Raw genomic sequence first — 15,961 nt, 5'->3', positions numbered from 1 at the left:
TGCTTGTTTCTAAAGCCAACTCAGAAAATTTTAGCTGACATTTCAAACCTGCCAAGCAGAGCAAAAAAGAGCTTACAACAAGCATTTCCAGTTCTACATTATGCAACCTAAATGTTACAGCAAGGTTTTTGCAGATTTAAATGCAAAAGAATTAGAGAGTCTTCAAATAAGACAATATGCAATGCAAAGCACTAACCAGCACAGTCAGCAAAAGTGATACTTATGCTGGGGGGGGAGGGAGGTGGGAAAGGAGGGGAAGAGAGATTAAACAATAATGTGCAAGTACATGAAAAGATCAAGTGTGTTGGAAAACAGAAGTGGAGAGGAAAAAAAAAAAAAAAAAAATCTTACCAGCAGTTCCCTTAGGAAACCATGGTCTTGTGAATTTACAAGAGAAGCGACATTGTCAACTACCCAAAAGAGTCAGTTGCCTGGTTTGAGGCTCAGAAACCACCAGTTAGATTAAAGATAAATCAGCTTGCAATAACAAAACTTTCCAGGGTATGTTCTTCCTTATAGGGGAGAGGAAAAAGACCTGACCAAACCACCCCACACTCCTAAACTAGTAACAATTCTCTTCTAAATTTCTCTACTGCACGCTCTTTCATCTATAATTAAATGCAACTGCAGGATGTAGAAATTACAGTAATTCCTTTTCTGTCTGACATGGATGAGGCTCCAATATACTATAAAATAAATGCAATCAGATCTGTCTGTTCAGTAGTAAACTTTGGCGTCCCACATCTGATCTATTAAAAAATAAGATTCATCACTTCAAGATTTAAGGCAACCTGGTTGGGTTGACACATTAGGACTTTTTCAGCACTTAGTTGCTTACGCTAATTCTTAGCTTTTAGATTTATAGAGCCAACCATTTCCCCCACCAAGCACTCATGGTCTGTCACACAGCTAACTTCTTGGTCTTCCTAGCCTTTACTCCTGTTAGCCATGTCCAACTGTTCAGAAAGAACGTGGCCGACCTTCTGAGCTAACACCACCACTCAGCCTAACTGTTCCCAGTGCTGTGCCAATTCCTCAGTGCCACAAGCAGCACGTTCTCCTGCAAGAGCTGCCCCAATGCACAGGGACCTCGTCTCCTCTGTTGACACTACCTCAGTTTTTGGACTACATTAGCACAAACTGCTGATAGCTTATCTGTAAGTGGCTGTATTGCATTGCAGTTTTAAAGCACTGAGGTGCTGCAGCTGGCTTTTGTTCTCCTGTTACTTAGTTTTCACAAGATCCTTTACCTAGTACTTAAAGCTTATACCTGGGCAATTTTTAAGGACAAGATGATGGGGCAACTGCCCTCCTAATAATTATGGTTAAACTATACATCCCAATCACTCAGCTGTGGGAGTTTAAACCACAGCTTGGTTTAAAGGGGAGATACAGAGGCAAAGACAGCACAGATTTAAGTAACTTCTACTTTCCAGTTTACCATCAACCACTAAGTGATCAGAAGTTCACTCTTATAATTCCATGTGGTTGTCCTATAATCTAGGATTTTTTTAAATTTTTTTTATTTGGAAGTAATACTAGACTTTACTTTTTAAAGCATCACATGCCTTCTGTTTCATTACTCACCACGGCATTTAAAAGAATGGATCTACTACAAATAACTTTAATAGCTGATTAACTGTGGGAAAGAAACACCCCTCAAAAAAATAAATACCGTTGTCATCATCTATTTCCCAGACCAAAGGACTCTCTAAATAGCATCAATTCAGGTCCCAGCTATGCCATACAGATGCTTCTTCATCGCCCCTGTATTATAAGTTACAGTGGGACTTGACTGTTCAGTATTTTTGTTTACTTTCTGCACTGATTTCTACAGGAATCTACCACAAGACTATCACTAAAATATTCCTAATTTAATGAAAGTCTGCTATTAAATAAAAAGCTAGTTCAGTAGATTTTCAGAGATAAAAGCTTCAAAATCAGCATGGTGTTCTGTAACACCTGAACTTCTGTGCATTATGGAGGGGGAAATGGACTCACAGCAGTGCATAAGAATTAAGCAGGTGCACATAAGTTTATACTGGTTAATTCACTTTGAGTAGCATACATTTTGTCCGTTTTTTAGGCTTCAAACACACCTTCAGAACTGCACCATCTATGAGGTCAGAGGTTTATTATAGTAGGTAATACAGCAGGTATTATTTTCAGCTAGTAAATTAAAATTTGCTGTCATTTACAGTATCTAGAAGGCAGCTCTTCAGAGGTTCCCAAGAAAGAAGCTGGCAATTTCAATTTTGTTTCCACTGAACACGCACAGATCTCAGAATTGTCATCAGCTGTAAGAGTATGCTTGGCATTTTCAGAAGGGAAGGAACATACATAATAGACAAAAGGGCAACGCTGCCACACAAACCCAGTTCATTCATGCCAGAATGTGATGATAGTTTGACAACACTGGACAGGCTCGTGCATACATACAACACAATGCCAGGAATGCTGCAAAATCTCACGACAATTCTAAGGGGCTTTTCTTAGAAACTGTGACCTGTGCTATTAGAAGTAACTCACAACCCACAGCAGATATCCATCCAGCTGCAGCCTTGTTATCTACTTGGCCCACTTCAGAGCCTTCAAAAGCCCTGCGAGTCCCCGCTTTAGTGATAAGGGCACTAGAATACAGAGCAGCTGCTCAGAAAGAATAGCCTCTTCCAAGATTGGAAGGCTGGTGTTGCCAGGATGCCTCCATAGTAGCCTAACTCATCAACACTTCCCTCATCACACAACAGGAGTAACCTCCTCCTCCTCCTCTCACTTTCAGTTCTGCTGCTTCTGTTTTCTAAAAGCAAAGCAGGATCTCGGGGCATTTCTGCTCATTCTTTGCTGTATGTTGTCAGCTATCACTCTGGTGCACTTAATATAGCTTATATTTAAAATTCAGACTCCATACATGTGCCAAATCTTACCTAAGATACCCAGTTTAACCATCTTTGTCATTTAAAGGATAACAAGCGAAACTAAATCTAGATATTACCTTGGCTTTATTTTTATTTTTTCATGCTGCATTTGTGTATTTTAATGATTTTTTTTTTTGTTTTGATCTTTAGCTGTCATTTCTGAAAAGTAAAGCAGGAATTGTCTGCAAAACATTTTTCTAAGTTGTTATGGGTTTTTTTTTCAGCTATGACAGGTATATGAACTGCCATACTGAGTGAGAACATGACCATAATCCTGATGAAATGTAGTGAAAAATACTTCTGCAATTAACTATTTACTATCATTAAAACAATGCAACTATATTATGCCAAAACTACTACTTGAGGGAGTGCAAAGTTAGAAGGAAGATAAGGACTAAACTGTATATGAAAACAGCATGTGTTTTGGGGTTTTTTTATGACTAGTTCTTTATAGAATGACGACAGTATTTGTTTAGCAAGTATGAAGGATATTATCATAGGCAAGTAAAAGTTACATATTTTACAGTGTTCATCTTCTGACCACTCTTCTGCTACATTCTCTGTGACTAAGGGAAAAAACAAAAGTCAAGAAAAAAAAAAAACACCACCACCATTGTAACACAGGAGTCTTTAGAAAACCACAGTAGCTGTTTAGAAGCAGCCCGGTATTTTTGCAAACTTTAAAGAATGAAATTTTCCACTGGAATCAGTGAAAGAAGAATGGAAGATAGTTTCAAAATATTTTTAAAGAATGTTCTGGGTGGGTAACAGAAGAACAATATAAATGCAATTAGTTATTGTATTTCTAAGAACATACTAAGAGCACCTAGAAGTTTTAAGAGCATTTCAAAAATTTACTAATAAAGATAATAAAAGGAGCCATGGAAGAGTCTGGATTTTATCCTGACATGACATGCATTTTTTGGTAAGGTTAATGTAATTAACCTTATAGATACTGTATACTGTAATTTTCTCGGGCACATTAAGGTAGTGACATACTAGATACTGTGTTAAATTATATAACCTGTATTTGCAAACATACTACAATATACTCTATTACAGCTTTTTAACAGTCAAATAGCCTAACTGCAAAGTTTGTGAAGCTTCCTATGTAACTAATGCTTTCTTTGCGGTAGCCACACAATAGCAACAAGGGCTGAATTACTTCAACTGCTAGTGGCAATATCTTGGCATTAAAAAACCCCAGCAAAATAGACATATGACCACTTGACGTAATCAGAGATGCCTCAGAGTAATTTTGCTGTTGAAATTACTGGTAACAAAAAACACTGGCTTTTGAGGTACCTAACAGTAGAGCCTTCTGGATGCATTTCATTTCTTTGTTTATATGGCAAGAACACATCTGTTTTGACTGAAGGGGGAAAAAAGATCGGTTTTAGGAGTTGTTTTGTAACACTATTATAACTTCCTGAATATTCAAGGCAACCATTTTTGTTTATGAACTTACACTTCAATTAACATTGCTGAAAACCAATACAGTTCTGCATTTCATTCTATCTTCTGCTTCCCCCACCCTTCCTATAGAAATTTTTGGGTTTCACTTTTTTCAGGAGGGGAGATGAAAACTTCATCATTGCAGCCTAATATTGATAAGAACAGAGTTTTATTTTTGCAACTTACTTGGGAAGAAATAAGAGACATAGCTGTATCTCATGTATTTAATTAAGGAATAATCTCTCCTGAAACAACCTCCTGTGAAGAATTACTGCACTTAATCGTCTATGGGCTAGGTTACTAAAATTGCTTTTAAAGTCTGCTTGCCATATACCAAAGAAAAAACCCAAACTTTAAAAACATGTTCAAAGTTATTATACACCTCTCAGGCAAATGACCTTCTCCCCCACTCCTTTCTCAAGAGAAAAATATCTGACTCCTAATAGAAGGCTTTATCTATTCATGCCTAATAGGTGGGCTCTATTTAGTGTCCTTAAATTATATGCTGTAATAAGGCGTGAACACATGGGCTAACAGCGTTTTTAACAGAAGTCACAATGATTTAACCTCGTCTCTGATCCGATTATTCTTTTGGTTATACAACCCCAGGCAAGAGTTATTCATACTTTCCACTGCCTGCAACAGCAGCTGTTTCACTATCACCCTGGAGCCTCAGGAAAATTCAAGCCCTTAATCACTGTTTCCATTAGCCAACCGATCTTTGCTATCGGCTTGATGTGATACGGCCAAAGTGCCAAGTAGTCCAACTACAGGAAATTGATTAAAAAATAAAATAAAATCCATCCTGCAAAGAAGCATCCACATACCTCACGAATTCCCATTGATTCCCTCTCGCTTACAGAAGCCATGCACATAAGCTTTCTCCACAATACTTCACAAGTACATATGTTCCACTTGACACAAGAAAATATCTTTATTATTTAATATCAAAACCTGATAAAAAGTGTATATTTTTAGTTCTTATCTTTTCTTCTTTTGCCCATACTTAATGCAATCCTCCTCCCTGAACTGGGCAAACCATTCTGCAACATACATATTCACACTTTCAGACAATAAGCAGGACTAAAAGTAGCCTCAGCTTTCTATAGTAATGGACATATTAGTACTGCAGCTTCCTAGCAAAGCCACCAACCCTGAGTAATTATCAAAATTCTATAAAGAAGTATCAGAGATGGGAGTTGTTCTTAACACAATTCAAAACGTGTATTATCTGCATTTGTTGGGTTACACCCTCCCTTTCTCATATTTTCATTAGAAGCCCACAGATGGCTTTTATTTAGCTATATGGATTATGAGCGACTTCTTCACCTACAAAAACCGGAAAGAGGAAAAAACCAATTTATTATAACAATACAGCTTGTGTCTTCTGGCAGTTCGCCAGCTCAGTTACCCTGGCTTCCTATCTCTACAGAGAAAGGAAACAGTATCTCTAGGAAAAAGAGAAACAATTCTCCATGCCTTTCAGCCAGTTTTTATTTGGAAAGCATCCTGTTTTTTTAAGAGGCTTTTTCATCCAGACTGTCCCTTGTTTTGAAAGCAGGCCCAAACCTTCACAGAAGCTTCCAGAATGGTATTCCGTCAATGAAAGAAAACAAAGCTATTCTGTTTTACTCACTATACAGCATCTAAAAGTCAAAGTCTGACTTTTTTTTTTTTAAGGATACCAAGATTTTTTTTTATTTTTTTTTTTTAAGAAAAGTGTGATACAGACCCACATATATATCAATCCATTTGTCAAACAATCCTCATCACACCATAATCTCCACTCAAAACCAACACGTAATCCAGCATATTTACAGATAAAAGGCAAGACACACACCTATTACAGCATTAAGCTTTTACAGCAGTTTCGGTGTATGCCTCAAGAAAGCTCTCTGCAGCTTCTCAATAGGGCAACTACAAGGTAGCTTCCAGGAGAGAATTGCCAAAAGCACCTTATTCTTCTCCTTGCCAATTGTCCGTCCAATGACTCAAGTTTATCCCATCAGAAACATCCTTCAGCCAGGCTGAATTTAGACAGGAAAAAACTAATCACCATACTTTCAACTCCTACTTCACTCTCCTAACAGGGCAGTTTGGTCACATTTACGACTCCTAAAACCACTGTTGCATCAAAGAGATGCACTGTCTCACAGTTTATGGTGTTCGCGGAGCGTGTGTGTTGCATTTTCCTAACACCTTTTGTACTTCAGGAACAGCAAGTAACCAAAATCCAACTCATTAGGTTTGCAATGTACTCTCAAGTCAATATCTAAGACTGCCTTTTCTTTCCAGGAACTCAGCCAACACCAAAATAACTCCAAAAAAGAAAACTTCAAAAAGGAAAGACAATTCAAATCCAACTATTGACTTCTGAACTATCTGAAAGTCTGCAAAGTGAAGAAAAAAGTTTATCTTGGACAATAAGATTACATTTTAATACATGAAATCCACTGCACGCCCTATGAGTATTGATAGCTCTGCTTTTATGAGTGGGACCAGCAATAAGTAATGACGCACATAGTTAATGAAAAGAAGAAAGCCATTCTATGTATCTCCAGCAGTAACGAGTACTTGGAGAAAGAGACAAAAGGTATAAAGCCAGGTATATATAGACTACTCTTCTCCCATCTAAACCTAGCAACAGCACTTCGCAAACCCTGAGGATTAAGTTATACCCTAATCACTGTGCTTGACAGATACTACTCATGAATCAGTCCCGCCCCTTTTTTAATATTAGGCTCCTGGACTCCTAAACATTCTAGGACAATGACTTCCACAGTTATTGCATCACACACAGAAATTGCAAAAAAATCATGCTTTAGACCTCAGTCCCAACTTCAGGTTCATTGAAGACAGTGAATATTTCAGCTGCGCTAATGCATTTCCAGCATATTCTTATTTTCTGTGAGAAAAATAAGAGTGGAAACATTTCACACAGTGGCTCACTCCCACAGCTCCCCTGTCTCATGGAAATGAATATCCTTCACCCTTCAAAATTTTTGGTAGAATTTGGTGGATACTGAGTCTTTCTTGGGTTTTTTCTTAAGGAAAAAAAATACACCAAGCCTGGAAATCCTTCATAAATGCCAGGTTACAATAATTCATATTATATGAATGACCTCTTCAGACTTAAAAAATACAGTTTCCCTTGGGGGTCAGGGACAGGTTCTGGCCATCTGAATGGAAAAATCTGTAACTAATTATAAAGTGATTCCTAGTTGCTTTTAGGCCAGAGGTGTCTAGAATCTGCTTGTCACAGACAAAGTGAAGTCCTTATGTTACTTACAAGAGTCTCAGCTGGATCTATCCCCCAGATACTTCTATAATCAGATGTATCAAGTCTTGAGAGGAAAAAAAAAAAAAAAAAAACAAATTAAAAAAAAAATCCACAGTCTCCATGTCATGGCTGAGGGACTTTTGTTTCACCAAGTTGAAGTCTCAGTGAAAAGCAGAGCTTCTGAATTATCTTACATTTTTTATAAACAAGTACATAGAAAATGTTAACTAGCTTCACCAGCTCTTCTTTCGCATTCCGTTTTACCTGCCACATTGGTGTCAAAACAGCTCTTGGATTATTTATCAGAAGATACAGCAACAGTAACAACAAAACTTAATTTTTCTTCTCTAACTTGAGCAGCACCTCCATGAAAAATCTGAAGTATATAACCATGCTTTGGATCTAGTCATACTTAGAGCAAGAGGAAAAAACCCAAACCAATACCATTTAAAACTACCTAACATCCCAGTTGGGGAAGGTGGCATTCTTCCCTAGACTACCATTAAAAAAACCCAACAAAAACAAATGCACACAGACACATCTCTAATATGTTTTCACACATAGAGAACAAAACTACAATGTCATTTCTATTTAACATACCATATATGAACTTTGTACAACCATTTTAAAATTATCTCATTTTTAATTTTCAGTTCTTCTAACATTCAGTTATGACATTAAAAAGCATATTCTTTATTAATGACCAATATTATTTATAAATACAAGTTTATAAACATTGCTTATTAAAAGTTGCCCAACTGAATAAGCAATTTCAGTAACAAATGGCTGTAGAATTATGCTTTCTGGATGATTGCTGCCAAAAAGATTGTATTTTTTGCATTTTAAACCTCTTCTGCATAGGAGAGTTCAGTCACTCAATCATTTCATTAATGCTTACATTATTGAGAGGTGTTTGGGATAAATTTCAAGTTAGTATCCCATCTAGTATTCTGTAATTATTTTCATATTTTTTCTTTTTACACAGGTATGTATTTTCCAGTATTCCTGGAGAACAAAGCTAAATTTGTTCCTTAAAAAAAAAAAAGACAGATAGCAAAGAATATAAGGAAACACATTCCATAGCGTTCTAACGTGTATTAGACTTGCTGGTGTGACCAGGGCATGGTGATTTAAACCAGACAAAGTTCTCCAAGTTTCCATTTGATTCTCCAGGAAGATTAAAGCTCTTAATCTCGTAGCACAGATTTTACCTATGATCTTTTCTCATGACTTTGAGAGCGCATTGGATCATATGGAAAAATTTTTTGTTAATATCTCCAACATTATGCTCTTAATGACAATTTTACAATATCTGTTTTTACTTTAGGTATTTTTAAGTCACTCAACTACCATCTTGTGCACCATTAGTGAAACTGTTTCTAACCAATGATAAATTTGTCTGCTGCTTACTCCTATTTTACCCCATATGCGTGACTTATCTTGGCATATTATATAATTATTATATATTTCCATTTTATTTCTACTTATAAAAGTATTTGCATTGTTTGCTTGGAGAATAGAATGATCAGCACACAAAGGACTTAACTAGCCATGGATTTTTGACATAGAAATAAGCATTTCTCTGTTTTCACCTGAGCTAGGAGACCTGCAGAGGCTCCAAGTACAATATAAACCTGAACCTGCTCTCGAATACCTCCTCTTAACAAGACCAACACACTCAAAGCTGCAGCATGAGGGTTTTCTGTTAGCACCTTATTTTATCAAGGTTTCAACTGGTTACAATGCACTCTGAAATGCCTCGAGCACAACAAAGAGCTACAGAAATGAAAATAATTCTCCCTCCCCTTGTGAAGTCAGCCTTTCTACTACATTAGCTAGTATTATCTGTACTTTAACAAGAAGTATAAGTAACATGTGGACAACAGTTAAAGGAAGCCACCTAAATCACTTTTCAATGCCTCAAAGTCCAAGTATATGAAAAAAGCAATCAAACACTGCTTCACCAAAACTTTTATACCGTACAGTCTCTTCAAATCCTTCTACTACAGCTGAAAACAGAGTATTCAGCTCAAAGCTTATTCAAAACACCTTTGTGATTTGAATTTTAGTGAATTATTTATTTGAAATTTATTCAAATCACCTCTCAGCATCCCACATGAGAACTGGAAATGAGCAACTAGAAAAACTACTCTGGGCTCACAGGCCAAATATAGCTACTCAAGCGAGAAGACTGAAGACGCCATCCTTAAACTAAACAGACACACTAACATTGAATACAACTTTAATACTTGATAATATGTACAACAGTATTCATATTTTAATTCCATTTTCTTATTAAGGCATAGAGTAGAAAGAATGGACAAAAACCCCAGAACAGCACTGTCACCAAGCAAACTACAAGCATTAAAATCTCTATTTACTTTGAGTCTATAAAGCGTACAGTTTTTGTCTTAAAAGTCAGGAATACTCTAACTTCAGTCTCTCTGGATGTTTCACCTCTTCATGACTATTGCCATGGTTTCCATACAGAATGCATATAAAGTGTTATAACTCTTTTTATCATTCATAAACTACCTTTTTAGACAAAAACGATTTTTTCCCCAAGACCCTCAGAAGCTGAGGAGGTTAGGCATCTCAATGACTCTCAGGAGTTCATGTTTGTCCTCAGATGCAGATATATGAACAAGTTCTGACTGGTCACTTGGCAAACTGGATGCATCTCAGGGGCCATAAAACTGCATTAGCATGGTATTATGCTCTACCGTAATGTCAAAGACTATTACGTCAGCCATAGCATTATATTTATATCATTTCCAGGCTTCAAATCACTCAGAAGTCTGCCTTAACCTGTTAATAGCTCCAGAATAACTCTGCATCATCTGAAAGTACAGGACCAAAATACTTCCAGAAGTTTTATTGCAAAAATTTTCATAACGGAAGATTTTTAATTGTTTTTTTTTTAATCCTCCTTAATCATTTTATTGTTCAGTGTAAAAACAGGTTATTGGGATATGATTTTTGGAAAGCAAAGGTTATTGGGATATGATTTTTGGAAAGCAATAGCATAGAAAGAACTATAAACATTGTCACAAAAAAAAATTATTTGAGAAAAACATTGGCAGAGAAAGAATTAAAATATTCAAAATACAAGCAGAAAAGCACAGATTAAGTAATTTTTACATTACCATTAGGAAGCATTTTGCCAGAAACAGAGTTGTGGTCACAAAAATATAAACATGTTAAAAACACTCACCTTTTTGAAATTTACTTTTAAAATATTTTTTTTAATGTGATCTAAGAGGATTAACAAACTTTAAGTAAAAGGATTAATGAGGCATGTGACCGACAGGAAGAGATTACCAGAAAACCCAAGAACTATTTTGTAAAGAAAGTTTCATAAATACTCCTGAGAAATTTGACAAGCTTCCTGTGAAGTGGTATTTCTCTAAGTATTTAAAAAACATGAAATACATTCAATATCTCATGATCATTCCAGTAGGGTGTAAGTCAGTTAAAAATTTCTAAAAGCATGGTTCATTTAACAATGGCTTTATTTTCAGATCAGTTCAGAAATAATTTTTTCCATACTGAAACTACATAAAGCTAAAGAGAGAGTAGAATTTTAAAGCTGTGATAATCATTAACAAGATTAAGTACACCTGCCATTACTGTTTTTCCCTTGGTTTTACTACTGCAGAGACTTATGACCTTATTTAGGCCTTATCTTCAAACAGAATTATAATCTTTCTCCCTCTTCCCCCCACCCCATCCCCTCCCCCCACAGGTAAATAATCACAGACACTTTCACAGCCAGTTCTACTTTTGCTTGCCACTGGAGGTTATGTGAGGACACAGACTGCTGCAGGAGACTGGCTCACTCCTCCTTCCAGTGCACTTAAAAGCAATCAAGCTCAGTTTCTTTAAAAATCCAGCTTTCAGTGAAGTATTCCCTAGCAAGCTCCAGAGAAAAATTATTATCATGACATAACAGCCTGTTTTCAGGAGTTATCTATGAACACACGTTTTCACTAATTATGGGAAACCTTCTGATACATTCTGCTCATTAGTTTGTGCTAACTTTCAAGATTTAGCAGATTAAGGCAATTATAGATATTTTAAAGTAATTTAAGAAACTTGACCCATTCTAAAAAAAAAATAAAAATAAATAGCCTAACCAAATCTTTTCTCAGTAGCCCAAAGTTGAATTCTTTCTAGATTCTCTTTATGTTCCTCTTTTCACAAATTAAATGAGTTATACTTGTCTACAATTAAGCTGAAATGGAAAACTGACAGTTAGAAAAGACCTAGGTAACCTACTTAGCAAAAGACTACTAGGGCATAAATGAAGTTATTTAGCCCCCCCGTGGCTGTACTCAGAACTTTAAAGTCATCAGTGAAGTATGCCACATCCCTCCAGGATTACAAGATACAAGCAAGCCTATTACCTACTGGACTTGCCATTTGACAGTAGAAGTTCTATAAAAAAACCCGAGTGTCCTCTACTGACATAAAAAGGCTCTTAAAAATTGAATACCAGTTGAGGAGGACGGAAATATGCAAAAGCATAACTGCTGTCTAGTAATTAGCTACTGACACCTTTTTTTTTTTAAATGAGTATACAAGAATACAAACTCATCTGCATGTTGCATGAAGAAATATTGCTTTTCTCTAAGAAAGAATTACAATTTCTCAACCACAGAGTCAACATTAAAACTACTAAAAAGCTGGGGGTTGGGGGTAAAAGACACTTCAGGAAATCAGAACAGCATTTTTCCGAGGTAACTAGCCAACCTGAAGATCAGATAAAGAGTTTTCATTTAAGATAACTTCTTGTACTACAGTGAAAAGAGAATGCAGAATCTATAGGTATTCCTCCAGCTGTGCTTTAGAAAAGAAGCTGAGAGTATTTAAATGTTCTCTGGAATATTTTGGAACTGACACTGAAAAACTAGCCATAAGGTATTTAAACAAGCCAGATTCTTTCTTATAAGAATAAAGCAGAGACCAAACTGTTATTTAATAGAACCTTACTTGAGAAGGCGGACTATTTTTAAGAGAGTGATCAGAAACCCAGTAAAACTTCTTCAGATTTCTCAACTGTGACATTCACACCTCACTAAAAAAAGATATTTTTTTTTTTTTTAAGAAGAGGAAGAACAAGAACATACAATCAGCATTTCAAGTGTAAATTAGTGTTTGGGAAGGGGGAGGGCAAAATATAAATAAATATTGTCAGCCATCGCCTAGCTGTCCTATCTCCCCTTTGATTGGATCAACCCTCCTCAAATAGGGCAATCCAGGATTATTAAGGGGCCTACTGAAGAGGAAAAAAGACAAGGTATTTTAGGAGTGTTACATATACTGGAAAAAGCAGGAAGTTCACAAAACAGAAGCAAGCCTATTACACACACCAAAATTCATATAATATTTATAAAACACTATGTCTGGTGATGTTATATTTTACAATACCTTTACTCATTCCTTTATCATCACAGAAACGAAGTTCCACACAACTGTTTGCTACACTGATATACATCCTATAGTAAACTAAGTGAATTTTCTTAAAATTAACCGCCTAACGAAGAATAGCCTATTGAAATTACCTTGGAATTATTTTCAGATGCTAAGTCGTCACTCTAGACCAAAACACCTTCCTTTTCTTGGATACCAGAATCAGTAAATGCTAAGGTAAAACCGTATACATGCATGGAAGACCGTAATATTCTCCCCACTTCTAATATAACCTTGTTCTTTTCATGCCATCTAACAGCAGTGTGCTGAAGCCACCTTTCACACATCCAGTCTGAGATCCAGCCTTAGTGCCTCGTTCTGCTTTTTCCTCTCTGCAACTGCCCGACGTTTGTCCACCAGAACACATTAGAAATGTATCCAGTCCATGAATCTGCTGTTTTCCTACACAGCAGTCATACATTTCCACCTTTAAAGAGCTAGCTCTTGCCATCTCTATAACTGTATTAACTGAAGCTAAATAATGTATTTTAAAGTCTGAGATTCAGTTAGCAAAAAAACTAAGCTGTTTTTTCGGTCTATTGAAAGTCTGTATACATCTACCACATTCACAAAACACCAGGTCCCAAGCACCTCAATGCTTTTTTAATTTATTTCACATTATTTATAAAACCTTGAGAAAGATTTTTCTTCCCTCTTGGATACATATATGTATTCAAGTTCAAGAGAATTCTTTCATTCTTTGCCTTAGGAATTTAAATTTTCAAAGCAACAGCTATGCTGCAGTAACTGCTGCAGTAACTATACATGCTGTCATCCATAGTGAAGATAACACAGTTTATGCTGAGATGATTAACCTCGAATTAATTTGTTATTATTTTATGTAATCTGCATTCCTTCCTGCTGCAGCACTTGGCAAGAAAAAAAAAAGAAGTAGTTAAAACAATTTTTTATTGTAGCGTTAGGAATGCGCAAGACTTTGTCCCAATCTAAATTAAGTGTCTGGAGAGATTGGTTTAAGTGTTCAGATACCTCCTGGACTTGCATGGGGTTATGCATCTACATTGTCATCCATCTAACTGCTGTCTGAAAACATGCACTTCAACAAGAATCCACCTAAGAAAATACTACTACTACATGCAACTGATGATACTACATAGAACTGATAATAGGTGTTTTCCTAAGCATACTTGGAGTGAATTTCAATTAAAGTAAACAGGGTAAATCCCAATTTACCATTCCCACCACACCTGAAGGTGCCCAAAGCCATACAAAGGTATACTGCCATTAAAAGTTATATAGCCTTAGAAAGTAACTGGAATACCATGTAGCTGCATCTTGTATTCCCCATTCATTTTTAATGTATTATAACTGTTAGCAGGGTTGAGTTGTTAGACTATTACTACAACAACTCTAAGTTGTTTTTCACAAAGAGACAGCCAATTGTTTTAATAGGATTTTAAAACAGTACAATTATTGCCTAATTTTTCGAGTCCATTTCATTTAATCTCAATCTGTCTAAAAACTTCAGCCTTAATGTCACTAGAAAATAAGAGCTTGATAGCAAAACCAACTATAAAAACTGACAGAAGAGTTAGTTTCACTCATTCTTTAGTTCTGGCCAGGGTTGAGAGAAGGATGAAAAATTAAGATTGATTTGAATTACTTCTTCATCAAGAAGGCCACAGATAACGTGAGAAGCAATTCTGAAATATTTGTATCCACTTATTACACCTAGAGCTGCAGTTTACTTCAGACTGTTTGTAGCGTTCCTCTGAGAGTGGCTATTAACTTTCTCTGAAACAACGGCTGCTAATTTTATTTTATTTTTTAAACAAGCAGTCCTCAACTCAGACCAGCACTATAGATCCCCGTGTGCCACCCAACAGCTCCCTTTGTCCGCGGGTGGGCAGTTTCCTCACCCACTCGGACCCCTGCCCACGAACTTGCCACCTTCCCAGGTCTCCAAACCCTGTCTGCCACCCTCCTGTCACCCGCCTGTCCCCCCTGACGCTTTCGGATACATCAACAAGCTGCTGGTCCTCCGAGCAGAGCGGTCCAGGGCAGGGGTTTTCCCCCCCCTTCTGCTCTGTGCACCTCTTCGCCCTGACCTACGTCTGCAGGCGGGTGGATCGGCCGGGCCAACCCTCCACACGGACCCCGGGTCAGGGAAAACCCGAGGGAAGACCCCGCGCCCGCGGAGAGGCTGGGCCCGCGCCCCGGCGACCCCGACACGCGCTCGGCGTCAGGGCAGCGGGCGGGGACGCGGGGCCACCGCCTCGTCCCGTCCCCTCCCCGCCTCCTGAGGGAGCGGGCGCGCGCCGAGCCCCGGGCGGAGGCGGGCCGCCCCCCGCCACCGCCGGCCCGCAGCGCCCGCCCCCGCTGCAGGCCGCCGCTCCCCACACCGGCGGAAGCCGGCGGGGGCGGCTGCTCGCCGGTAGAGGGAGCCGGCCCTGCCGCGCCGTCCCCCCGGCGGTGGGGCGGGCTCGCCCGGCCGCCGCGCTCACCCGGCACGGTCCGTCATGGAAGACGCGCGGGTCCAGGTTGCAGGCGATCGTAGCAGTGGGCAGGTCCCGCAGTGCCACCGCATCCATCTCCCCGTCAACGAAGCTCCAGTCCGTCTCGGCCTCGGGCGGCAGCGGCAGCAACGCCTCCTCCTCTTCCTCCTCCTCCGCTTCCCTGGGCGGCAGCGGCTGCCGGAGCGACGGCTCCTCCTGCCCCGCCGGGCCCCTCCTGCCGCCACCGCCGCTCTCCATGGCCGGGGGCGCGCGGAGCCCCGGCGGGGCGGGGCCGGGCCTGGTGTCGGTTGAGGCGAGGCCTCGCGCCTCCCTGCCTTGGCGTGCGCACACAAAACTTACACCGCCCCCCCCCCTCACCCCCT

The 15,961-nt window shown here is 38.6% G+C and overlaps 1 protein-coding gene across 1 annotated transcript in view; it reads right to left on the bottom strand.

Moving 5' to 3' along the window:
* Positions 1 to 15,961, bottom strand: part of RCAN1 (regulator of calcineurin 1) — a 46,990-nt gene extending 31,029 nt beyond the window's left edge. The window contains exon 1 of the mRNA XM_054218665.1: positions 15,588 to 15,961. Coding sequence (XP_054074640.1) covers positions 15,588 to 15,836 — 249 coding nt within the window. The 5' untranslated portion in view covers positions 15,837 to 15,961. The remainder of the gene's footprint in view (positions 1 to 15,587) is intronic.

This window comes from Rissa tridactyla, chromosome 1 (genome assembly GCF_028500815.1).
Source record: "Rissa tridactyla isolate bRisTri1 chromosome 1, bRisTri1.patW.cur.20221130, whole genome shotgun sequence".
In the NCBI taxonomy this organism is placed as follows: domain Eukaryota; kingdom Metazoa; phylum Chordata; class Aves; order Charadriiformes; family Laridae; genus Rissa; species Rissa tridactyla.
This window is presented reverse-complemented; position numbering and strand designations above follow the sequence as displayed.